The sequence below is a fragment of the Acipenser ruthenus genome, chromosome 10 (assembly GCF_902713425.1).
Source record: "Acipenser ruthenus chromosome 10, fAciRut3.2 maternal haplotype, whole genome shotgun sequence".
In the NCBI taxonomy this organism is placed as follows: Eukaryota; Metazoa; Chordata; class Actinopteri; order Acipenseriformes; family Acipenseridae; genus Acipenser; species Acipenser ruthenus.
In genome coordinates, this window is record NC_081198.1 from 27842974 (window position 1) to 27870498 (window position 27525).

The 27525-nt window shown below is 39.7% G+C and overlaps 1 protein-coding gene across 1 annotated transcript in view; it reads left to right on the top strand.

Moving 5' to 3' along the window:
• The first annotated feature begins 1700 nt into the window (after positions 1-1700).
• Positions 1701-27525, top strand: part of cfap65 (cilia and flagella associated protein 65) — a 52868-nt gene continuing 27043 nt past the window's right edge. The window contains exons 1-18 of the mRNA XM_034000404.3: positions 1701-1771; positions 5879-5960; positions 6898-7079; positions 8049-8151; positions 8900-9066; positions 10321-10520; positions 12350-12495; positions 13110-13332; positions 13713-13978; positions 14724-14924; positions 21293-21640; positions 22260-22397; positions 22639-22884; positions 24269-24493; positions 24641-24799; positions 25472-25637; positions 25750-25878; positions 26598-26814. Coding sequence (XP_033856295.3) covers positions 5886-5960; positions 6898-7079; positions 8049-8151; positions 8900-9066; positions 10321-10520; positions 12350-12495; positions 13110-13332; positions 13713-13978; positions 14724-14924; positions 21293-21640; positions 22260-22397; positions 22639-22884; positions 24269-24493; positions 24641-24799; positions 25472-25637; positions 25750-25878; positions 26598-26814 — 3191 coding nt within the window. The 5' untranslated portion in view covers positions 1701-1771; positions 5879-5885. The remainder of the gene's footprint in view (positions 1772-5878; positions 5961-6897; positions 7080-8048; positions 8152-8899; positions 9067-10320; positions 10521-12349; positions 12496-13109; positions 13333-13712; positions 13979-14723; positions 14925-21292; positions 21641-22259; positions 22398-22638; positions 22885-24268; positions 24494-24640; positions 24800-25471; positions 25638-25749; positions 25879-26597; positions 26815-27525) is intronic.

Below are 27525 nucleotides of genomic sequence, written 5' to 3' on the forward strand. Positions count from 1 at the left end.
GTTATGGTTTCATTTCTGGTCTCACGTCATCCACCCAAGCTTGCCACAACATCCTTCACCAGAGAAATGAAGACTGCAGCATACATTATGCAGCTCATTACTACCCAGCCTGTCTTGTCACCTTTGATTCCTCATTTAGTACAGTAGTGGGGTAATGGGGTATTTTTGGAGTGAATTACTCAGATCATTTGTTGATAGCAGATTGAATAGGACTTTATTGATTGTATGGCTCCTGATTTCAATGCCTCATTATGTAAATCATAGTTCATTAATCAAAGCTGTTTGTTGCAAATACAAGGTGAAATAGAGGATAAGTGCATCTCGACAGTTACTGCAATACAATTGAAAGGCAGCCCTCTAGCAAACTAGGGCTCGGCTGTGCAGCTAATGCCACATGTGCACCATGAAACCAGTCTGTAAAACTCAATCTCGTTCCAGTATCAAACTGGGGCTGCAGCTGGTGCCATCTGTACTCTACAACCTGCAACCAGACATTAGCTGATTTGACAAAAGTCAAAGATCATTTTTTGTATGATTGCTGTTTATTAATACTTTCAACAGCTTCTGACATTCTAATATATTCACAGCCTCCATTTTCAGCCAACATATGTTTCCACTGACATTCACAACCTGCCTCATGCCGTCTTTGCATTGGACACTCATTGGGGTAGAGAGATCGGATTGCCAGCCCGGGGCTGACAGGGTCCCAATTGAAATCCATTTGATTCAGATGGAAATGAAGAAGTCTGATTTTAAACTACCTTCAGGTCAGTCCCAGATGGAAACGTGGCATAATTCACTATATTGATGCCTTGACCTCTGGGAAACAAGCCCGGCTCAGGTCACATGTTAAATTAAGTGGTATAAACTTATCCCCCCAGTGAACATAAACTGTAATCACACATAAAAGATAACAGTAACACACAGGTAAAGAGCGTCACCAACACTTTGTGTTTGTTTATAATTCAATGAGAAGTATCAGTGGGATAAAGAGGTATGTAGGTATTGTTTTATTTGAACAGGAGTTCAAATAAATTTGAACATAGCTAGTTAAAAAGAGTTTAAAAATTACAAGTGTCTCTAGGTCACAGCATTTCAGCTAGACCACTAGATAGAAGTTGACCACAAATTTGAATCTAAATATATGCATATCCTGAAATAATGTCTAGGCCTACTATAAAATTATTATTATTATTATTATTATTATTATTATTATTATTATTATTATTATTATTATTGGTATTGAATAATAATAATAATAATAATAATAATAATAATAATAATAATAATAATAATAATAATAATAATAATAATAATAAAATAACTATCATCATGTTCTTTTGTGTTGGAGAACAGTTGTCTGTACTCATAGGATACCATTATTATTAGTAGGTGATGTATTGCTTTGTTTAGTATTACATTGTTTTTTATATGTTTTCCTCTGTGACAGATGGATTTTTTTTTTTTTTTTGTAAATACTTTATCATACAAATGTAACCATATGTTCAAGGTTTTACTAGGAGTAGTGTTATAAAGTTTATACAATTTAAAATATCATCTTGCACTTAAACTTACCTGCCAGTTTTTTAAATTAGTTTTTTTTTTTTTTATATATACAATTTTCTCTGTTCCCTTTCGCTTGTATCCCCACCTGCGGCAAGTCCCTCTTCGGCCGCCGTGGTTGCTATGTAAACAAAGTGTGTCCATGGTGACAGGATTAGCGTTTGTATCTAGTTCAGCGGAAGGGGAGTCCTTATTTATTTGGAAAAAGGTAAGTATATCACGTTATTTTAAGCGGTTCTTCTTTTTATATTTCTCAGCGAAGCTGTGCACGTTTTATAGGCAATAAACAACCCTAGTACTATAATAATCATATCGTAAAACTGGATTCAAATTGGAATTACAATACCCTTTTCCTCTATTTATTTACTACTTTCTTTTTCCTATTTTGTTTTTATTATCGAATGCAAATTCAAGTACTACTCCATCGAACAAATATTCATACCGTAATCGAAATCTATGTAAGATAATTACAACGTAATAAAAAGACAGCCATACCGGTACATAATTGTAATTATGTATCAGTCTCGTGGCATGGTGCAAAAAAAATCTATCTATCTATCTATCTATCTATCTATCTATCTATCTATCTATATTATTTGCATTTTCTTACCCATAGGAACTCATTGAGAGAGAGAGAGAGAGAGAGAGAGAGAGAGAGAGAGAGAGAGAGAGAGAGAGAGAGAGAGAAGAGAGAAAGAGAAAGCGAGAAAGCCGGTTCATGAGTGTGTGGGTATTAATTAAGCACAGAGCAGGCTTGTGTCACACAGATTTCTCCCTTGCTAAGAATAGAGGGGTGTTGTTAAAATGTTAACCTCACTTGTAAGTTCTATATTGTTACACTTGCCAGTCACCATTGCAGAAAACCATTTGGGGGGGGGGGGGGTTGGTTGGTTGGAAGCAAAAATGTAAAAATTATTGGAGAGTGTACAGGATGTTACTTACCACTTCTGGTGGTCTGTGATGTGTAAATTAAACAGGATTGGTGGAACACAGTCGATAGGATTTATAGCATTTTGGTTAAAGATGAACAGACTTTACACATTATTTCCAGAAGTAGTGTTAATAGAATTTCCTTTTGGCATATATTAAACCTGGCTGAAAAACCCATATAATAACATGGAGCTGAAATATTTCACACTAAGGTACAGTTCACAAGTCAAGCAACAAATATAGCCTCTTTTTATTTCACATTAACTTCTGTTACAGTATGCAGCTAACCTCTCCAAAAGCGTATGGATATAATAGGTCTATTCCTATATCACTGACAACACTGAAGCCCATATTTTATATTGTTGAAAAAGCACTAAAACTGTGGTTTTAATGTTTTTTTTGTTTATTTGTTTGTTTTAATTTAGTCATTCCATTTAGGAATATCCAATGCAATATGCTACTTTTATGCAGAGCGAAAAGGCTGTGACAACCAGATCATGTTTTTTTTTTTTTTTTTTTTTTTTTTTTCCTAAACAGTGAAGAACGAGCACAGATTAGAAAGATGTGCAATTATGTGAATGCAACATGTAGAGTAAAAAATAAAATAAAAAATTTGCTCGCAAAAAAGTCTGTAATTTTGACAAGAGAAATGTGCCTTCATAGTGTGTAAGTTGTTTAGCTAGTATTTGTTTCACATTAGAAAGCTGTTTCAGTTAATTGCAGCTTTGAATGCAATGCTTGGTATTGCATCAAAGAGAGCTGTAATATATATTAATTTATAACACCCGTAGTAAAAGAAAGCAGATAAAGGGGAAAAATGCAGACTACATACATATCTTATAATTATATATCATGTGGTTAAAGGTGTTTGTTTTGTTGCTTAGTAATAGTAGTAGCACAAGGTGATATTGTGTAGAAATGGAGTTTTGCAAAAACTGCCTAACTGAATTGTGGGAGTTGTTTGCGGACCACCTGGAGTTTACTCAAGTGGGAACCACTGCTCTAATACAGTATACGGGGGGGCTTATCTGGGTAGGGTAATGTGATCAAATCAATGCTGAGTAAACATGCATTCCTCCTGTTGGAGGGTACTGTAAAAAGTGAAAACAGGTACTGAACTGGATATTCTGATATTGGAACATCTTTTTTTTATTTGTATTTGATTTTATAAGATGTGTATGAAAATACAAACGTTTATTTAGTAATTTTATATTTATTTGTGAACTGCCCTCCCCCCCAAAAAAAAATTAATACAAACAAAATGAACTCGGTACAAACAGAAATTGAACAGTTATACACATACTAAAATTGTTGAAGTTTAAACAGTTGCGAAAATCAAAGTGCAAACAATAAACAAAGTAGTAATTTTATCATTTCACTCAAAATGCACCGTTGGGGATCTCATAGGTTGATCTCATTAAGGATCTCATTTTTTCCCCATATTTTTTAATACGCTTATTATTTTTTACAGTACAGTTGTATTATTATTTATTTATTTCTTAGCAGACGCCCTTATCCAGGGCGACTTACAATCGTAAGCAAATACATTTCAAGTGTTAAAATACAAGTAATACAATAAGAGCAAGAAATACAATAACTTTTGTTCAAGCAAAGTACAAGTGTGACAAACCACAATTCAACAATACAGCAGATAATAGTGATAGTGACATCAGGATAGTAGTACTGTAGTAACATATACTGTCTTTTACAACAACTTAATGTAAGTGAAAATGAATGTTACATTTAAAATAAAAACAATGTAATAATGTATTTTGGTATTTGCAGTTAATTACCTAACACAGAAAAATTCATAATAGAATCTTGCAAAAGACGGCTTAAGTTTAATGGATTTCCTTAAAATTGAATAGGAACCAAGTACTTAACTAACTGTATTTTATTCGAATCGGAACATTGGTTCTCTGCCACTTTGATGGATGGAACCAGAGAATGAGCTTATTTTTGATGGATATTATGATCTATTTCTGTTTACTTTGAATGCTACAGGACCGAGTTTACCTAATATTGGATGATTAGTTCTACTATGGTGAGAACGATAAAAAACAGAGCATTGACCTGGTATTCTATGGCCAATGTCCTTGTATATCACTCAGTGTACCAATAAGAAAAACACGAGTATGAAAATGTAAATGGTTTAAACGTTAAATCTGTTATACACTGATTTACAGCCTTCCTGTGTTCTTCATTTATTGTCATATTCCCAAACAGGAATGTAAAAGGTTAAAATATGACCAATATTATAACACATTTTTTATTTTCGCACGTGCTTCTATATAGTCTTTGAAAAAGGCTATTGAAAGAGTTTTACCGTTAAATAAATAAATTTCATTCCATGGATTATAAATCAAGAACAATAACTTAAGCTGCACGACCCTGTAAAATATTTATACTTTGCTGTTTAATCAATCAGGAAATGTCAGACTCATTACTGAAATATGAACAGATTGTGTGATCTTTTAAAGTAATCACCCTTATTGGTTTAGATTTTCCCCAGCCTGCGGTGTCACTTAAGTAAATGGGAAATAAAGAAATGAGCACAGGGTATAATAAATTTACATCCAGTCTGCTCTAACATTGTATAATACATGAAAAAAGCCAAGTTTATGTAATAAAGTTTATTGAGTAACTGTTTGGGTGCTGGTTCCAGTAGCGTGCCCTAGTGGTCAGCGCTCGAACATGCTCTTTGAAATCCCATCCGAGTGGTAATAAAAACTGGCTTGGAAGGGAAAAGATTTCAACCGTAGTTTGAAGATATTTATGCTGAATAGATCCATTGAGATTCAACATGGGGAGCAGAGATTATTTGTGTATCATGACATAACAAAAGCATAACATAACTACTTGTAGATGACCAAATGTTTCTTGAATAATGAGCAAGGTGATTTATAGTTGGTATAGGTGAAATAAATGCTTCCCAATCTCATTTATCACAAGACTCCATCATTAACAATCGTTTACACATGCTTTTATAGGTTTAAACTTGAACATATTTTGAATTTGTGTAACCTATCAAAATGCAATCAAGAGAGTGCTGTCACTTTTTTCTGATGCATTACAGTAATGTGAATACTAGACTACATGAGCACAACATTTATGTGTATACTGTATGGAAAATATTCAATACATTACCTTACACTGCACACCTCCTGCTCTTTAAAGACTACACCTTAATATGAGACATGCATGTCTTTGACAATGGTTAAACGTTTAGGAAAAATAGTAAACATTTGTCACTTGGAAAATATTTACACAATTAAACTAGTATTATCCCCAATATACTGTATATTTGATGCAAAGATCCTGGTTTAAAAGGTCTTAAGCAACTTGGGGCTTCATTAGAAACTGTTCATTGCTCTCTTTTTTTCAGAGCTACAATGCTGGCACAAGTTTCCAGATATCCTATAAGTCCTGATCCCTTCCAGAAACTCGACCGCAGCAGTCATGACCAGGTACAGTATCCTGAGGAAAAAGGAAAAGGCTGGAACAGCAATTCTGCATCTAGGGGTCTATCCAGTGGATTCAAACAAGAATCCAACGGAAATTAGCTTACTGCTTATTACCCCATTGGATTGACTGTATAAGAGTTAAAACCAATGGTGGGGCAAGAGCCTTCTCTTAACTAGTACCCTGCCCATGGCATGTCTCTTATACGAATTTACCACAGTCATTTTGCGGTGTTCCCATTCTCTTCCTATGGTTATAATATAAATGTACTATAGTTTACCATGGTTTGCCTTCTCTGGGCTTAAGTGCTTTCCTATGCTTTACCATGCCGTCACTATGCTTCATTACACTTTGCTATGCTTTTACTATGTTACATTTTTATAAGGGAACCTAACTAACATAGTGGGATCCCCATGTTTCGTGAAGTTGTGAAGAAATGACTGTCTGTAATTATTTTTAAAATCAGTATTGCTAATGTCTGTATGCACCACTGCCTCCAGGTCACTCTTGTAAAACATTTTTTTACCTGGTAAAATAAACAATTTATATAAATAGCACTGCATTTTCAATGATTAAAGTAGAGTACATTTATCCTATCATAAGATTATATTTTCCTCCATAATTATAACATACTCGATGGTTGAATATGCATATAAAACTAAAAGAAAACAACTTTTTTTCACTTCCTATCTTGCAGGTAACAGTTTTATTGCCTGCAACCTACTGTAGGAATTTCACTTATCATTTTATAATACATTGGTTTCACCTGAGTAATTTGGTATAGTACTCCAGTTGCAATACTGTACCTACTGTGGGGATTAGCAATCCCTTAAAGAGACTGCAATGGGGTATTGCAATGTTGCAAAGTGAGACATATTTGGCTTTCTTTTTATCATCAGCCTTTTTACCTGATTAGTTATTTTCAATGTTTTGTTTCCACAGATGGGAATGCACATTTTGGCAGTGCCCGAAGGCCCTGGTAGACAGCGGCCAAGAAAGAGCTGCTTCTTTGGCATTGAGGTGTCGGAGCAGCTGGTCTGGGAGAACTGGGAGCTGGGAGGAGAAATCACAAAAATCCTCAAGCTGAAAAACATTCAGATCAAAATGCAGAAACTCAAATTCAGGTGGGTCTACTCACATGCATTTTCACACACACATCAGGGTGTTCTTTATCTGCACCCTCTACAGGTTCAATGTTATTCTATCGGGCACATTGACCCTGCAGTAGTAGGTTAGAAGTAATCCTAAAGTCCAGGGTCCCTTTTTTCATTTGGCATACTGGTGACAGTTAATAGGAAAAAGCTTTTGATCCAAACCAATTAATAGTTAAAATGTGTAGAAATGTTTTTGCTGGGCCGGTATCAGTTTTACCCTTAAAAGCTGCTATATTGAATGTGGCTAACAAATGTCCTAATTACGGGCACGACTTTAAACCTAATAAAGCAAAATTTCTACCCCTGAATGGGATTTGTTTAAATGAGCCAGTTTTCTCGAAATTGTCCAAAATAAATGTTAATAACGGGACAAGACCACTTCATTAATATTGTGTATTTACTATAAACCAAGGATGCTTTATTAATAATGATCAATGTCCTTTTTGTTAAAACAGTTGCATTGTATTAAATAGAAGTATGTTAAGATATAAAGCTTTTGTTAAAAGAAAAAAAGTTAAAAGAATCTAAATTCAACTGATTTTTTAACAAGGAAGTTAGATATGGATAACATGGTTGTCTTTACTTTCCACTGTTCCAGGGTGGTGTATTCATCCTGATTATTATGTTGTGTATTGCAGTTGAACTGACATGATGATTATTGTTATATCTTAACATTTTTTTAAAAATGTGATTGGGGAAATATAACTTTTTAAAAAGTTAATCAAGAAAAGATAACACGTGTCAATTGTTTAATGCTTTCTTTATCAATTAGACCTGATAAACAGTTTACAGTCTGTAGCGACCAGGTCCTTTACAGGCTTACACAGCTTGGCAATGCATGCTGCCAATGAGCTACTGTTTCATCAACACAGTACTGTATTTAATCTGTTCCTATTTTACCAGTGAACTGAACTTTCACTTTATTTGTTGTGTCCTAAGACCTCCCTCTTCCAAATTCTTCACCACCTTGTTTCCTCAAACTATCATCCTGAGTCAAGGGACGTCCTTCTCACTTCCAGTGACCTTCCGCCCTCTTGAGAAGGTAAAGAGAAAACTAAAATGATAGCAGAACACCCCTGGCATGGAATCGGTGCAATCAAAAGCAAGCATAGTTAATAGACGTATAGAAATAGTCCATTAAAAAATAGTCCATTATGCATAGGTAATAAAAGTAATACTAAATTAGTAGTCCTCTATTTTAGTTTCTCGGTAATGGCACAATGGAAACAAATATGAGTTAATTAGATACTGGAGTAACTTAAAAATAAATCTTTAATATAGGTAACAAGTATTCAAGCAAAATAAGAGTGATTTCTAATTTATTCCAAATATTGTTTTATCACAGAAAATATTGTACCTTCTTAACCAGCAGTCTAGAACATATCATGAACATTAAACTATTTTATTCTTTAAACAATTCACGAGTTAAAGATTTGTGATTAGGGCCCCGTATATCATGTAATTCTTAGTTCTTTTAAAAGGATTTTCAAGTAATTATGTTTGCATGTAATGTCAGAACAGCCTTTTGTATGTTTTCCAGTTTGGGTAGGGTGTCTATCTAGATGTTTGTTTCTATGATATTACAACTTAAAGACTTTTTTAAATTAGTTTCAATATTGATACACCTTCATTCTGTTACAACAAAAGAATTCCCCCGAAACAGGGAAAACACCCACCCACTGCCTTTTAGTAGATGTATGAGCATAATCATATGCGAGTGTACATTGGTGTTTTATTTGATAGCATGTAAATAACAAATAATGAAAGCATGCTTTTGTTTCCTCTTCCAGCGTGAGCACACGGACAGCATTGTGTTTGAAACTGGAGAAGGTGCCTTTACTGTCCTGCTCTTTGCTGCCCTTCCTCACCATGTCTTGGAGTTCCCTGAGTCAGTTGAAGTGCCAATGTGCGGTTCCTATGATAGCTCTGAGGCTAGCTTCCATATCCACAATACTAGGTAAGCATGAACCTCCAAACAAGGAAATATTGTAGTCAACTGGGTTTAATGTTGCCGGTTTCAAATGCAGATGTGGAAAGTTCAATGGCTCAGGATTTGTTTCCTGCAATCTTAAGTGATAGTGCCCATCAGTGACTAAGACACTTTCTGGCTGCCCGGGTCACAATCCCGCGTAGTGTGAAAACATGTACCTGGGTTGTACCCGGGTTGACCCAGGTCTCAGCGACCCACCTCAGGATGTGGTTCGACACGCTTTGATCTGGGTTGAGCGAGACAAAATGCATGACGGCCGTTTATGAGCCGACGCAATAACAAACAGCCATGCCTGCGTGAAGGTTTCACTTCCGCAAGGAATATTTCTGCTTATTCTGTTTAGCCATATTTTTGTTGCTCGAGACACACCAGATTGCAGCAGGGATGAAGAAACATTTGCTCTAATCAACATTTGGGCCGACGGTTCAATCCAGAGAAGCTTCGATGGAAGCGTCCGTAACAAGCTGCTTCCGGGGCATTGATACGCGCATTGTGCACTTGCATCGGTCACCCAGGTCAACCCTGCTTTATCAAAAGCAGTGTGAAATCGCGTACCCAACATGCATGATACCGTGTCTAAACCTGAGTAGGTTCCGACCCGGGTAGAGCATGCCTGTGTTAAAGGGGCGTTAGTTGCTAAGTATTGATTGGTTGATTTTGGTGGACAGTAAAATAAATGTGAATCAGTTGTGTCTTTGTTTAGTATTTGATGTCCAATAGATGTGAACTGCGTTTCAGTACAGCAAGTCAAAATGAAAAAGCTGCTATTTGCGCGGATTCATTTTAAATGTAATTCACATTTGGTGCTGTGGCGCAACAGCAGGCATCTACCATCTGATTGAAGTCCGCTAGTGCTGGAAGTTGATTGGCTGATGGTACTGAATAATTTAAAAAATACCTAAAACTATTACCTACATTAGTAAATATAACCCTTCTAAACATATAACAAAATATATTAACAATCATCTTTAACAAAGATGATTGTTAATATTTGTTAACAATAACAAAGTATTTTAAGCTGTTTCAGAAACTCACAACATACAGTCATAAACCCCCCAGTTGCTATCGATTTCCCTTCCAGATAATTTTTTTTTTTTGTGTACAGTGTTAGGTAATTTTATTTTTATAGAACAATGTAGAATTGCCATTTTTAACATGGCACAGCTGGAACACAAATTTTCATTTTGCGTGGCAGTCAAAAATGTATTTTATGTTTTCTAGTACGCTTCCCACTTCATTCTCCTGGAATGTACCAGAGCCTTTCCTGCTGAGCCCAGCCAATGGAAGCTTGGATCCTGGGTCACAATGCAAGATAAATGTCCTCTTCCGGCCTGAGGTTGCCCTGATGTATGAAGATATTGCCACATGCTTATTTGGAAGTGAAGGCGAATGCCAGAAAAATATCTGTCTGAGAGGAATAGGTAAGAGCTAATTGCCTTGCAAACACAGTTTAATAAGTTAGAATGGTTTTAGCACTTCTTGTTTTTGGGTCACTGTAACAGGGCGAGCAGCCCTGTACATTGTTTATTTATTTTTAGATCGGGGTCTCCCCCTCCGCCCCTGTGCAGATTGTTTGTTTGTTTGTTTGTATTGTTTATTGTATTAGATTTATGACGGCGTAGCGCCGTGTTATTGTTTTGTTTATTTTTTAAAACGTGTCCTGGCAGAGGCGAGATTGGTGCTCGTCCTCTGCCAGGAGTAATAATTAATAAACCCGTGCAGATTGTGGCCGAGGGGTAATAGGATAATTTACTAATTAGTTAAACCCCTCGGCCATGATATAAAAAGCCTGCAGCTCTCGGCACTCAGGGTGGGGTGTTGGAAGGAGAGAGCGAGAGCGAGAAACTGAAACTAAATTTATAACATACAGGAACAGTGACAGCGACTGCCCAGCCTGACCTGTATGGTCTATTTATTATTTATTGTTGATTTAGTGTTCGTGATTTGTTTTTGTTTACCCTTTTATTTTGCTCGGTGAGCACAGTGCTTTTTGTTTAAATATTTATTTTATTTTTGTTATTAATAAAAACGGCAGCCAGCCGATTCTTTCTTTTGAACTGCAAAAAAATAAATAAATAAATAAATAAATAAATAAATAAATAAACAAAACAATAACACGGCGCTACGCCGTCATAAATCTAATACAATAAAAATAATAAACAATACAAACAAACAAACAAACAATCTGCACAGGGGCGGAGGGGGAGACCCCGATCTAAAAATAAATAAACAATGTACAGGGCTGCTCGCCCTGTTACAGTCACACTTTAGTTTATGGTTATTAAAGGTTTTGACAGTAAAAAACAAGGCAGGATACCGTCATGGCCCAAGCTGTTACTGGCAGGAAGCAGCTGCAGTTTAAGCATGTATGCGCAAGTTTATTTAACACACAAACAGTAAAAGAAATAAACAAGGTACGAGGGCCAAAACAAAAGGTTTACACTAAAACAATACTAAATAAATTATACTATTCAGGCTGGGCAATGGCATTCACTAAATGTACTCCAAAAACACAGTACAAACACACACTCACACTCACACTCACACTCACACTCACACTCACACTCACACTCACACTCACACTCACACTCACACTCACACACCAACACTCCTCTCTAACACCTTCATCACACAAAGGATTTCACTTCCTTTATATATGTGTGGCCATTCCCCAATTATCACTCAATTACCTAATTAGGGAATGGCCACAACTGTGATTGTTGGCAGGGGCAGATTTAACCCCATCCCTACCAACCTTACCCCTGTTTACACCGGCAGGGCTTTTGCCCTGCCACAGTCACATTGTGCAAAACTTTATTTCAAGTAGTTATAAGGTTTGTTATAATTGCTATTGTATACCATTACTTTATAGAAAAAGACATTAAAAGGTAGTCTTAAACTAGTTCCATTTCATACACTGCAGAAAGCAAAGCTGCTGTGTACAGTGACTATGGCAACGGAGCGATCTGATTGGTTGGAAAAGTTATAATGGTGTATAATATAACATATTTAGATATGCATTTTTTTTATTAAAAACAGAGCATTAAACTAAAGTGTTTTTTGATTATTTCAATTCTATAAAATGATTAGATGCTTGTTTTTGGATTTTATACTGTAAAATAGTAGTACTATCTACTAGTACTATTTAATCCTATTACAGTGTTGTCTTTTTAATGACTTAGGACATGCTATTTGTTCCATATAAATGCCAATGCAGTGTGACTCTGTCTAATTGTTTGTGTTTCTAAAGCTAAATACCCGCACCTCCTGGTCAGTGCAGCCGGGCATCTGTCCCAGACGTCGGGGCAAGAAGACACGCAAAGTGTGCTGGATTTTGGCTGTGTTGCTGTTGGGAGCACTGTGGAGAAATACATAGACATTCACAATCCATCACCGGTCAGTTCATAGAGAGTTCAGAAGGTTTGGCTACTGAAGAAACTTGTCTAATTTATTAATTTGTTTGCTGTTTACTACATTAAAGCATTTAAGATACCTTCCTAGTGGAAAGCTGTATGCCTTTTTATATAGTACCAAGTCAGTAACATACCTACCTCGCTACGGCTGTAAACTATAATAATAAGAGCTATCAGTAATGAGGAAAAGGTTAATGGCCATGACGTATGTTAACAGTATGTACTGAATAGTATTGAATAAGAAATGGCAATGAAGAGTTGTATTGAAGACCTAGATTTCATTAGGATGCAAATGATGTGTTGGTATTCAAGTAAAGTGAATGAAAATGATTTATATTATGTGGAATAACCACGTTTTATCAGCAGTTTTCCAGATATATGCAAAAATGTAGGTGTGATATAAAGATAGAGAAATACATACTGTATGTACGACCGTCTTCACAATATCCTTGTTGCCAGGGATTTCAGCCTCTGCAGTGTATACCTATAAGGTTTTTCTAATGAGGTCAGTTGAGGTAAACAGTGGTGTTGCACTGCATTGATATAGCCTGCTATAATATTGTTTGTAAGTGATTTCTCTCTCGTTCGTGGTGCCAGGTGAGGGCTCCCCTCAGGATTGTTCGAGCTCTCGGCCCGGCCCTGATGGACACTGCTTTCTCTTGTGACATCCAGCAGGCCCTGGTGCCGGCGGAAGGGAAACTGAGGGTCCCGCTGCAGTTCTCCCCGCAGACTGTAGGTGTCACCAGCATTGAATATTTCTATGTGGTTACTGTCGGCAACATCAGCAAGTCCGTTCTCAAAGCAGTTGGAACCTGCAAAGGTAATGAACAGCTATTGGAGAGTTTCCAGACTGCAAACTGCAATTATGAAGTTATGTGCATTGCGACACTATGTGGCAGTGCTTTAACAAAACTAAAGGGCTGGAAAATAATACAAGATCTTAAAACACCAAGGTAAACGTAAACCTGGCTTAACCTGGATGAACACTGATGGGCCGAATGGTAAATGTTCTTTTGAACTTCTTATAAGAACTCCACACCCTTACCCAATTTGGCATGATGGTGGTTTCTCTTCACACCTAAAAGCTGGTCTGCAGTTTATTTCTCCGAATTTTAGTCTTAGACTGTTAACTAACAGACATTGTGCTAATATTTGTATTGTAGTGATCTCATTATCAGTGTGCTCACTGTGCTCCCCCAGGACCTCTGGTATCCCTAGTGAGCTCTGTGGTAAATTTTGGCTGTGCAAATCTTGGGGAGACTGTTCTGCGTACCCTGGAGTTCACTAATACCTCGGATGTGCCTGCATACTTCCAGTTCAGCATAGACTGCAGCCACAGCGTCTTCTCCGTAGATCACAGCTGTGGAATTCTCCCTGGAGAGACATCCCTGACATTGAATCTAGCCTTTCAGCCAACCCACCCCGTGAACTATTACAGGAAAGTGACCTGCCTCATCCATCATATGGTAAGAACTGTGGGCAACAGTTTAATAGCAACAGTTTTCACAGAGCTTCAAACAGCATTCTGGTCTAATGTTTGGAATTTTGGAGAAAGGGTGCTGTATTGTAGACTGATCCAGGCAATGTTTAAATTGAAAAAAAGGAGATTTCTAAATTGCAGGGTAGACCTATTCATACCCACTTCCTTTCAAACTATAGTCCAGCTCTCTAACCACTGTGCACCTCAGACTACCTTCCACTCTGCAGCCTAACACTATAAAGACTGTACTACTCAAATCCACTGTCTTCTAGACAGTAGCCCAGCACTCTAAACACTGAGCTACTCAAATGCACTACCTTCCACACTGCAGCCTAACACTATAAAGACTGTGCTACTCAAACCCACTGTCTTCCAGACAGTAGCCCAGCACTCTAAACACTGAGCTACTCAAACCCACTGCCTTCCACACTGCAATCCAGCACTCTGACCACTAAGCTACTCAAACCCACTACCTTACACATTGCAGCCCAACATTGTAACAACTTGAGTTACAGAAAACTACTACTGCAGATCATGGCAGTCATGGGATCAGAATAGGAAAATTGGTCATCTGTAACACAGCACCATCTTCACAACAGGCATTGAAACACAAATGAGGGACTGGAGCAACTACAATTCAATCCTTACTGGATCTGAACTAGGTCTAAATGACATTTCTATGATGCAGTCCTGCTCTCATAACCTTCAGAATATATTTGTGCTTTTTGCAGGAACCTGTCTTCTTGGATTTCATTGGCACCTGTCATTCAGAGCAGTGGAAGCCAGCAATCCTGCTCCCCAAACACCTGAGCCTGTACCGCATCAAACTGGCGAGGGGGCTGACCTGCTACCCCCCAGACATCCTGAGCAGCCTGCTGGCAGAGAACAAGCTACAACTGGACCAGGGTGGAGCCCTGATGCTTCCACTGCAGGCAAGGGGCGCATTCATTCTCTTTGTATCAACTCAGTTGAGATTAAGGATGTTAATACTATAGATTTTAAGCATTAGACAAAGGTTTTAATGCTTTAATGTTTAACCATTGTCAGATTTAGTTATCTGAAATATAGACATTTGTGTTTATGAAAGCAATAACCAACGTGGTAAAATGACAGGCTGTCGCTATGACTGAAGGGCAGTAAGACTGAAAGGAATATATCTAGGGGACCCCATTGGAGAGAATCACAGACAGAATAGGGAGAAAAAACAGAAGAAAAACTGGTAGAATCAGGGGAAATATCTGGTAGATCAAGTGTTTTTATTTTATTAAAACTGTTTATTTAGTCCCTATAGTGTAGCTTAATTTTAGTCGTATTTGTGCATGCTGTTATTTCCTAAAATAGCTATATTTTAGGCTAGTTAAAAATTAATCTACTGGTTGATTATATCATTATTATTTTATTTTTTAAAGTAACTACAGCACGTTTTAAATCCCATGAATTATCAAAACATTTGCATAAGAATAGTGTATTCACAATTTAGAAGTAAAAGTATTAATGTAAAGTCTGTTTACAGCAAACAAACTTTCTTAGAGTGTATATTTACCAGTAGTTTATTCAGAGTTAAAAAGATAAAGTGTACCAGGTGTGAATATTGAATGCAGCCATTGAGACTCAATTAACATTAGCTCAGGTTTGTGTCTGCGGCTGGAGCAAGGTGACAGCGGTCAGGGTTTGAAGATTCATCAAGGGAGAATGAAATGCTTGAGGGAGAAGGGACAAGGGCCTCGCATTGATCAGTACTTCTTACGAAGTCAGTCAAGTCAGTCGAATGAAATCCAGCGACAGGAAGCAAACCACAGTTCTCAGGATATCAGCACCCCTGTCATAGACGTGAGGAGGATTTGCATGGACACAGTTAGTGATGAACCTAATGATCCTTGTGAACCCGGTCAGACAAACCAGCATAAGAGAGAAAAGAACCTCAACGGGCACAAGACTGGAGTTACATGGCCAAGAGCTTGTGAGAAAACTGCATGGGACACAGTAAACACAGATCTCTGCTTTGCGTTGGAAAGGTTAAGTGGAACAGTTGAAAAGAAGCTGGATAAATTTGGGGACTTCATCTACGCATATGGAAGCGAGAGGTTTGGAGTTGAAAAAAGGAAGGAAAAAGTACAAACTATTCCTGGAAAGTCTAGACCGCAGCAGGAGATTGAACGCTTAGTTAGAGAAAGGAGACAGCTGAGGAAGCAATGGAGAAGAGCAGAACAAAGTCAGAAGGAGGGACTCAATCTCTTACAAAGGGTCATAAAAGATAAGCTTGCAACATTGCGCAGAGCTGAGCGCCTACGGAAACGCTACAAAAAGAAGGAGCGTGCGAGAGCTAACTTTTATAAAGACCCATTCAAATTTGTAAAGAAGTTATTCACCAGTGAGAAGAATGGCACATTAAAAGCATCTAAGGTTGAGCTGGAGAGATATTTGGAGGAAACACATACAGATTCAAAAAGGCTGGAGCTTATGTCAATTCCTTCAGACATCCCACCTATCAATCCACCAGAATACCAAATGGAAGACTGTGCACCTAAGTGGAAAGAAGTAGAGCGAGCTGTGAAAAAAGCAAGGGCTTCATCATCTCCAGGGCCTAATGGAGTTCCGTACAGAGTGTACAAGAGTGCTTCAGGAGTTCTACGTATCCTATTGTACCAAGAGCATGGCGCCGAGCAGGTGGAGTCTTTATACCTAAAGAAAAAGATTCTACAAGCATCAGTCAGTTTCGCTGTATTTCCCTATTAAATGTAGAAGGCAAGATTTTCTTCAGCATTATTGCTCAGAGATTGTCAACTTACCTATTAAAGAACTGCTTCATTGACACTTCAATACAAAAAGCAGGCATTCCAGGTTTCCCAGGATGCTTAGAACACATCAATGTGATCTGGCAAAAAACTCAATCAGCTAAAAAGGAGAGGAAGGAGCTCCATGTGACATTCCTGGATTTGGCTAACGCATATGGTTCAGTTCCACATGAACTTCTTTGGGCAACATTTGATTTTTTCAGTGTACCGATGACAATAACATATTTAGTGAAAGCCTACTTTGGCGATTTGCAATTTAGCTTTTCAACTTCAGAATTCAGCACTACATGGCAATGCCTAGAAGTTGGAATAATGGCAGGATGCACCATTTCTCCACTGGCTTTTACCATGGCAATGGAAGTAATCATTAGGGCATCAAAATGGGTAGTGGGAGGAGAGCGCTTGGCTTCTGGAATGTGACTACCACCAATTCGAGCATACATGGATGACATGACAACCATGACTACAACAGTAGCCTGCACTTATTGGTTATTGGGCAAATTAACCAATAACATTGAATGGGCACAAATGCAATTCAAGCCCACTAAATCAAGGAGCATCTCTATAATTAAAGGTAAAGTAGTAGATAAAACGTTCTTCATTAATGGTGAGGCAATACCAACGGTGTCTGAGAAGCCAGTGAAGAGTCTTGGGAGATGGTATGACGGGGATCTAAAGGACACAGTTCGTGTGGGAGAAGTTAGACAACAAGCAGTGGAAGGGTTGAAGAGCATAGACAGCAGCGCTTTACCAGGCAAACTAAAACTCTGGTGCTTTCAGTTTGGTCTACTGCCGAGGTTGCTGTGGCCACTGACTGTGTACGAGGTTTCTTTGACAACAGTAGAGAAGCTGGAAGCTTTAATCAGTTCATACATCAGGAAATGGTTGGGAGTTCCACACTGCCTCAGCAGAGTGGGACTTTATGGTAAAGGAATACTACAGCTACCAGTCTCCGTTCTAATCGAGGAGTTTAAGTGCGCCAAGGTCCGACTGGAAATAACATTAGTAGAGTCACGCGACAAATGCGTAAGGGAGGCAGCGCCTGTGTTGAAAACTCGAAGAAAGTGTGCAGTAAAGAAAGCTGTGGAGGATGCAAAGGCTGCCCTTCGAATTGGTGATATCATGGGGCAAGTTCAGCATGGAAGAGGAGGTCTTGGTCTCAGTTCAGCCCCTCCTACATGGCACAAGGCAGCCCCAGCTCAACGGAGGAAGCTGGTAGTCAACGAGGTGCAAAAGCAAGAGGAGAGGATGAGGTGCATAAAGGCCATTTCCCCAGGCCAAGCAGGGAGAATGGATGAGATGGGAGAGTGTGGAACAATGCAAGATTGGCTGGCAAGACCTATGTTCAATGGAACAGAGCAGGATCAGTTTCCTCATCAGGTCAACATATGATGTTATTTATTATTATTATTATTATTATTATTATTTATTTCTTAGCAGACGCCCTTATCCAGGGCGACTTACAATCGCAAGCAAATACAAATACATTCAAGTGTTACAATATAAGTCATACAATAAGAACAAGAAATACAATAATTCTCAAGTGTGACAAACCACAATTCAATGATAAGCAGATAATAGTGAAAGTTACATCAGGATATGATTAAATAGTGATATTTACATCAGGATATGATTAAGTACAAAATACTACAGATTAAACACTTGGCAGATTACAATATTCTGAGGTACAGGATTAAATGCAGTAAAATAGGGGGCAGATAAGAGCAAATAAAGCATATTTAAATGAAGGGTGATAGTGTCCCAGGATACAACAGAGGAGTTCTACAGGTGCTGTTTGAAGAGGTGAGTCTTAAGGAGGCGCCGGAATGTGGTCAGGGACTGGGCAGTCCTGACATCTGTAGGAAGGTCGTTCCACCACTGCGGAGCAAGGGTGGAGAAGGAGCGGGCTCGGGAGGCAGGGGAGCGTAGCGGAGGTAGAACCAGTCTTCTAGTGCAGGCGGAGCAGAGAGGTCGAGTGGGGGTGTAGGGAGAGATGAGGGTCTGGAGGTAGCTGGGTGCAGTCTGATCAAGGCATCTGTAGGCTAGTACAAGAGTCTTGAACTGGATGCGAGCGGTGATCGGGAGCCAGTGGAGCGAGCGGAGTAGTGGAGTAGCGTGGGCGAAGTGAGGTAGAGAGAACACCAGGCGCGCAGCAGAGTTCTGGATGAGCTGGAGCGGACGGGTGGCGGACGCAGGGAGGCCAGCCAGGAGGGAGTTGCAGTAGTCTAGGCGGGAGAGTACCAGGGCCTGGACCAGGAGCTGGGTAGCATAGTTGGTGAGGAAGGGTCGGATTCTTCGGATGTTGCTCAGGAAGAATCTGCAAGTGCGTGCCAGAGTGGAGATGTGATACTGGGACGCCAGAATCACCGTCGAGCCCTCTTGAGGTGTCGTGGACTAGTCGACGAAACACCAAGGATGGAAGGTGCCCACTTGAAGACCCCAGACATGTACCCTACTTAGCTCAATCCAGATGGTTGTCATGCTGATGCGCTGGGGAGACCGTACTGTGGTTGATCCCCATAGCCAGCATCGCAGCCGTTGTGTGTGCTGATGCACTAGGGATGCAATGAGCTGATCCCTGGAGCCAGCATTATACTTCAGCCATCAACACCAGATAGAAGGATATCTACATCATCATATGGAAGGAAGCGCAAATAGATGGAGACACAGATGGATCACATTAGTTTACTGTTAAGCTACGTCTTAGTGTGTGCTTATCTTGGCGAGAGCCGAGTTCAAATCAGCATGAAGTTTTAACATCTACTCTCGTGTAATGGAAATCTTAAGACATTCACATCCTTCCCCCACCACGAAGAGCAGACTAGCATTTATAAAACCAAGCAACAACCAAGGTCAGTATGACTGGAGGGAATCAATCTGGGGGAATCCTTACAGAAACACACCTAATAAAAAAATAAACAAACATGGATCTAACACTGGTGAAATACATTGCTTGTACAATGTGGATCTTCCTGAACCAGGGGAATGTAGTGGAGGATGACAGAGCAATAACAAAGTTCTCATACATTCCTAGACGCACTTGGTATAAATCAGATAAAAGTACTAAGAGGACTGGAGGCTCTCAAAGCTAACAAATCCCCTGGTTGCAGATACCCGAGAGTGCTTAAAGAAACCAGGGAGGTCATCACCAAGAGTGCTTAAAGAAACCAGGGAGGTCATCACCAAGAGTGCTTAAAGAAACCAGGGAGGTCATCACCAAGAGTGCTTAAAGAAACCAGGGAGGTCATCACCAAGAGTGCTTAAAGAAACCAGGGAGGTCATCACCAAGAGTGCTTAAAGAAACCAGGGAGGTCGTCACCAAGAGTGCTTAAAGAAACCAGGGAGGTCATCACCAAGAGTGCTTAAAGAAACCAGGGAAGTCATCACCAAGAGTGCTTAAAGAAACCAGGGAGGTCATCACCAAGAGTGCTTAAAGAAACCAGGGAAGTCATCACCAAGAGTGCTTAAAGAAACCAGGGAGGTCATCACCAAGAGTGCTTAAAGAAACCAGGGAGGTCACCAGGGAGTGCTTAAAGAAACCAGCGAGGTCATCACCAAGAGTGCTTAAAGAAACCAGGGAGGTCATGGCCAAGCTACTGGAAAAGATTATTCACAAATCAATCAAGACAGGGGAAGTCCCAGCTGACTGGCGTGTTGCAAATGTAATACCCATATTTAAAAAGGGAGATAAGATAAGATAACTACAGACTCTGCAGTCTCGCCTCTGCTTCGCCCTGGTGGACACCGTGCATTGAAATGGTTCTCTAATTGCTCAATTCCCTCAATTCGTGTGACATAATAGCCAAAAATAGGATTCAATCCTATTTATTTTGCGATGCTTCAGTGTCTCCGTGGTGTTGCCTGTCGTGTCGCCTGTCGTGTCGCCTGTTGTGTCGCCTGTTGTGTCGCCTGTGGTGAAAAGTATAGATTCTATTCATTTTGTCGCATCGCTGCACATTATCGCTTGTCGCATCGCGTCTGGTGTGTAGCGGCCTTAAGAGGCTCACAATACTGCAGCGGCTTTCATAAAAATGACAAGCAAATGTGACAGATAAAAAGCAGTATCTAACAATACAAACAAATAACAGTGTGCTTTGTTCTGTATGAAGTACAACACTGGTGCTCACTAATTTAACAAATACAAGTATACACCAGCATTGTGTCTACATTATGATTAAAAAGTTAAACAGATACAAAAGTAGTTCATTTCAACCTCTTTGAAGGAGTATTCCAACCATCTGAGAATTCAGTAGGGTGTCTGTCTTGAGACCTTGGTATTCGACCTAAACTGATTCACTGTTGAGGAAAATCTCAATCATGTCTGAAGGTAACCATGTGTTTTGCCAATCTATGTTCAATAAATTAGTATGTACTAATGCTTAAGACATATTCAGGGAGGGCCAATTCAACAGATTATATAAAACACCATGACTGTTTCTATAAAGTATACCAGTGACAAATCTAATTGCAGTGATCTGAAACATCCAGTTTTATTATCTGTCTAGGACCATGAAAGCAACCCAGCTAAACCCCTGCCTGTGGTGGACTGCTTGACTGAATACTTTGATGATGGGTACAACACTGATGCCAACCACTTTTCAGCCCATGTCACTGCTGACACCCAGGAGTTCCTGTTCCACAGCGCCCCCCAGTCCAGCCCCCTCTGCCTGACCAATCACACCAAGGGAAAGCTGACTGTGGTGTGGACCGCTCCAAAGGGGAGCCCCTTCAGTGTGAGCCCTGAAACCTGCGACCTTCCTCCACTCAAATCAACAGCCTTCCGGGTCAGCTTCACCCCGAGCAGGGACAACTGGCTCTACGGAGCACAACTGGAGTGTTTTGCCTCTTATAAGGTGTGTGTTTATAGCTCTATTAAAAGAAAGTAGTGGTCATACAGTGAAAAAAACAGTTAAATAAATCACTTGTTCAGCTTATTGTAATGAGTCTAGGAAAAAAAAGGAAACGATGGGACAATTGACCTAAACCCTGCAGTGTTTACACAAAATGCATGATGTTACCTTTAACCCAAGGCATTACTTCAGATTTAGCACAGAGTAGGATGAGAGGGCATAAATGGAAGCTGAGTTTATGTTCAGAACAAAAGGTAGGACTCACTCTTTTGCATGGAGTAGTAGGATCTAAAACACTAGGAGAATTTAAAAAAAAAAAATGGATGTTGTAGTAAATTAGGAATTACATGGCATCAATTAACACAAACACCTACAATATGGAGACAGGAGTAACCTGTTCCAAATGTATCTAACAATTATGTTTTTACATACAATGGCTGTGGGACATGGTGTTCATTTGCCAGTATCCTAATGGCTTAATTTTAGATGCACAACTTAATGGGGATGTATGCTAAATATTTGTTTCTAATATTGTGTAACATGATGCAAGTGACTGTTTCATAGACCCTATAGTTATCTCACAGTCCCCTTATCCAGTCTGCTTTCTCTTGTGTATTTTCAGGTAATGCAAGACCACCGACATATAAAGGACTGCACTCTCTGCCCACCTTGGTGCCTGACAGTGAGGGTTAGCGGACACACCTTCCAGCCAGGACGAGAGCACTTCATTCCCCACTACTCCCTGCTGTCTCCTCGAGTGGTAAGTGGCAGTGGAAACAGGGGAATAAGAAAGCCAACTAGACAATTGTTTTGGCTAGTATTCTTCTTGTGTATTTCTGTGAAATGCAAGCTAACAGCCCTTATAAAAGTTTTCCATTGTAAAATCATAACAAAATGTAATAAAGCATAGTGAAAGCATTGTAAATCCCAGATATGTTAAAGCCTATTAATAAATATTGCAAACCATAATAAACCAGAGGCCTCTGATTTCTGCTCTCCAGGTGTTCCCAGCTGTGCCACAGGAAGTTACAACGTATAGATCCCTGCTCCTCCAAAACACTGGGGACTTGCCCATCACCTTCAGCTTAGATACCCAGCACAGCCCCACAGTCACAGTCAAACCCACCAGTGGGATGGTCCTGCCAGGGGCTCACCAGATCTTCACACTCAAGACAACACCCAGTGAGGGCAAGATTCACAAACTCAGCATCCCACTGCAGCTAAACTACTCACCAAGATCCATACAGGTACTCTACATACAGCACCTCCACAGCAGAGGAATTAACATGACTGTGTTCTTAGTACCGGCAGTCTAATTTTGAAGGAGTCATTAGGTAAATTATAAAGGAGTTTTTGAAAATGTTTTTATCTATTTTTTTAATTCTACTTGAACCAAGAGATGCACACATCTTTGGAGCAGCCTGTTCTAACTTACTAACATAGGTGGGGCTTGACTGGCAGTCTTCTTGTAAAACATCTCTCGTGCTTAACTGTCTAATGTCTCAGTTTGTTTCAGCCTTTAACAAAAGCATATGAAATATGCAATTAGTTTGAACTGTGTTGAAGGGGACCGGCCCAAGCATGTGCACTTCCAGTTCTTTACACTGAAGTTAAATAAATCTGTGTTGGCAAGCCATACTTTCAGCTAGTGTTGCACTTCCTTGATCATTTCAGTTAGAGGAAGAGATTGTTCCAATCCCTTCAACTGCTTATTGTTTGTCATTGAACAGCCAACTGCCGCCGCTATTGACTGACATGCTTTCAGCCAGTATCATGCTTTGACCCCATGCTTTGCTTTGAGGTGAAATGACCTAGGAAGTGCAGGAGTAACATATTTCCTGAGAGTAAGGCATGGAAACTGAGACATTTCTTTAACCTAATATTAGATATAAAATGAAAATACATATTTTCAGAATGTCACATTTGAGGCCCTTGTAGCTAAAGGTTTAAAACAGACAAGATGTATGGCATGATTGTGTAAGTTACAACCACTTTAAGGGAGTGTCAAAAGGCTGGCTGAGTGGTGACGTCAGACCCGGAAGAAACACAGACAGACAGTAGGGATGAGTGAAACTGAGCCGCAAAATCAAAGGTTTAAACAGAAAACAGGACACTGCAATAGAGGCCAAAATAAATTAACAAATAAAACGGATTAAACAAACATTGGACGGACAGACAAACAAACACGGTGAGTCTAAACACTTATTTTAGTTTATTTACCTCCTTCTCCACACCCGTTATCCTCTCACTGAACACACAACCCTGAGTGAATGAAACGTGCATCTATATATACAGTTGTGCTGGGATTCAATTACCAATTAATTATTCACTTGAATCCCAGCACGTGAACTAATCTGTGAAAATCCCGTGCTCACATATTAAGTACTTTAAATACACGTGAAGTGAAGTGCAATCCCCGTGCCTAAATACAATTATACATTTTAAACACTCATGCTCATTACCCACATTATATCCCGTGTACCAACTACAATAAACCAACATTAACACACACAACATACAACATAAAACACAAAAATACACACGGGTGGGGCACATTGCCACAGGGAGTCACAATTTCTTTGATGGGAAGGGTTTGTGAAATGCCTTCCTCTCTTTCCCTAAATGCTCCAGGAGATCATTGTCCTGAGTTCAATGGAGAAGCCAAAGATTGCCCTGGAGGGTGATGGGACTCTGTTCTTCAAGCCAACGTGTGTGGGATCTTCATCAGAGCGCACCTACATTATCAAGAATGTGACAAGACTGCCCTTGCGCTTTGAGTGGAAGATACAGAGTATAGACTCCATGCTCCTCTCTGTAACTCCACATGGGGGCATCATTCAACCCAATGAATCCCAAGTGAGTATCATCATTAGACTCATATGCTACCTGCCCACCTGGCTTGTGACTTCTGTGAGTTTGAAGTTTGTTGATGGTGACACAGGACTGCTACTGAGATACCTGAAGTATTTTGTATTGGACATTGTTCTCTGATTCTTGTTCCAGGTCCAGGCTTGGTGCTTCTCACCCCAAGAAGAGAAGCAGTATCTCCTGAAGACCAGCCTGACATTTTGGGCGGCGAGGAAACCTTGCAGCCCCAAACCCAGCAAAAAAACACGCCTCTGCCTCAAAGTCATTGGTATGGGCTCAAAAGGATCCATTGCAGTGAGTAATGATTTATCTTGGACCTTAAATTGGATTGTTTTGATGGAGTTGCTTTACTGAGATCCCCAAAGAAACTTTGACAATTGACAAGGTCTTTCTTAATGACTTCCATTTTTTATTTCTATTTTATTTAGACAGTGCGTCAGGAATATTTTAAAGACAGAGGTCTCAATTTCTGTTGAGTTCCCGGGGTAAGAGGCAGCACATGCTTCCAAATAACAGAAAAAAACATACTTTTTTATAATGCGTACAAGTAAAAACGTATAAAATCTACTGAAAGTCAGCAACATTTAGCGCACTATATGCTGTTTTTAGGGAGAGGGAAAGATAAGTTTGCATGTAATTATTACAGCATGAGCTTTGTATTTTGCAGAGATCAGATGCTAGTGTATAGTCCTGACCAGCGTTGTTCTGTATCTGTGATTGTGGAGCAGGCAGAGCAGCCTCTTTTGGATATGGGGGATGTGCTGGTAGGCAGCTCTCAATCCTGTTCTGTGTCTGTGATTGTGGAGCAGACAGAGCAGCCTCTCTTGGATATGGGGGATGTGCTGGTAGCACCTCTCAATCCTGTTCTGTATCTGTGTATGTTGTAGGCAGAGCAGCCTCTCTTGGATATGGGGGATGTGCTGGTGGGCAGCTCTCAATCCTGTTCTGTATCTGTGTATGTTGCAGGCAGAGCAGCCTCTTTTGGATATGGGGGATGTGCTGGTGGGCAGCTCTCAATCCTGTGACCTGGTGCTGCTGAACAATGGATGCTGCGCCTTAGATTACACCCTGACTGTGGACCAGGACATTAACGGACATTGTGACCTGGAAGAAATAAAAGGGGACCCCATAGGTACCAGGCATTGTTTTGATATTTTATTTGTAGTATTTATTTTGTAGGATTCTTTGTTATTTTTTTGAGCCAAAGGCAAGTAATCTGCCTAAAATATATTTTCTTATTAAAGCTCTAGAGTTGGAGTTTTCAAGTGGAATGATCCCTGCAAGGTCAAAGGTTATCATCAGGGCAACTGCCAAGCCAGCAAGGAGAGTTCACTATAGTTGGTCAATCAGCTATCAGATACTGACCCCTAGAGGTAAGTCAGAGAACTTTATTTACTTTTTTTCCTTGTTCTTGAATTAAAGACTTTCAAAGCACTCACTGCTAATATAGTTAATTTCTTAATACATTTTTTAAAAAGTCATTTTTATAGAATCAGATAGTATGATGAACAAGGTATTTTTCTAGCTTGCAGTCCTTTTTTAAAACAGGCATCAAAGTTCAGAACTGAAATCTTGTGCACTCTGTTTTTTTTTACCTTGTATGTTTCTCAAACATCGCCGTCGCTTTGCTCTGCCGGGAGAGAGTGAGCTAAATATTGTTCACTTTGAGACATTATTGTAAACATCATTATAGTTTTTTTTTTTTTAATTTAGTAGTCACCAATGTTTTTTTTTTACCCTGGTTTTCTCCCCAATTTGGAATGCCCAATTGTTATTTGTATCCTGGTTTACCCCCTGGTAACTCGGGGAAACGGAGGCTGGAACACGCGTCCTCCGAAACGTGCGCCTGCCAATCCGTCATTTTACACCGCCTTTTAGGAAAGATTAGAAGGGTCGTAGCAGAGTTTTTTTGTGTACTCCCTCGGCATTAAGACAGGATGGTCAGTAGCCAAAGAAGTGCACTTCCCACACGGTAGGGTGTACATGAGACACATCCCTGATCTCCCTGTGTGTTTGAAACTGCTGGGAAGGGAGGTGCCTCACAGACATGTGCTATTGTGTGTTGAGATGCAGCATGTTTGTATGTCCTCAGACCCGCAGCAGGCTCTGGATGGGCAAGCGCTATGCAAGGTAAGCGTGGAGGGGGTGTACCCCAGCCTCTTGGTTAGTGATGCCCGCAGTGCTGGCAGTATCCAAGGAATCAGCAAACTGCAGCTGTGGAAGCTCTTCTCTCTGGACACCCTAAACGCCTACCTGCAGCGTGACCCGACCCCAGCTGAGCTCACTTACAGAGTGCCGACCAGACACAGGTACAGCCATCCCCTACAACTAACCATGGCTATACAGCTTTGTGTGCTAGCCAAATACTACTGCCACTCAGAAGTACAAAATGATTTGAAAGAAAGTACTGACTATTTCATGGTATAGCAGTAAATGACCATGCTGTTGAAAATGGAAGGAACGCTGCACCATTCCGACAACTTCTGAGTGAAGTTATCTGACAACAAACTCCCCATCCCCAGTTGCTTTCCTAGAAAAAGGAGACCATTTTGGGGTACCATTGTACTTGTGACAAGTCTTGTTCGTTAAAATATTTAGTATATTTCTATTCAGATACCAGGGTATTTAGTAAGTAAGGGGTTTGAGTGAGAGAAAATGGGCAATGCAATCCCCATCCCTAGTCTTGCTGTAAATCATTTGTTGTTTCTAAAGTATTGAACACAACTGTATATTAGAGTAAGCGGGGTTCCGAAAAATATAGTGTTATACATCCCCATGTGTTGTTAACATCCTGACAACTTTTTATACTTATAATTTTAAAGTCTGTTTTAAAGCTCTTTTCAAAATGGCCGCTGTAGTGCACTGGGGTTTGAAATCTGTCCTATAAATCACTGCAGCAAAAACAAAAAAAAACATAACAAGTGTTCTGTTCTGTACCACATCATGGATCGTATTGCTGTATTACCTGTTTGACAATGAAGGCAATAATCCTTACACTATCGGTGCACTAGAGCAGACAT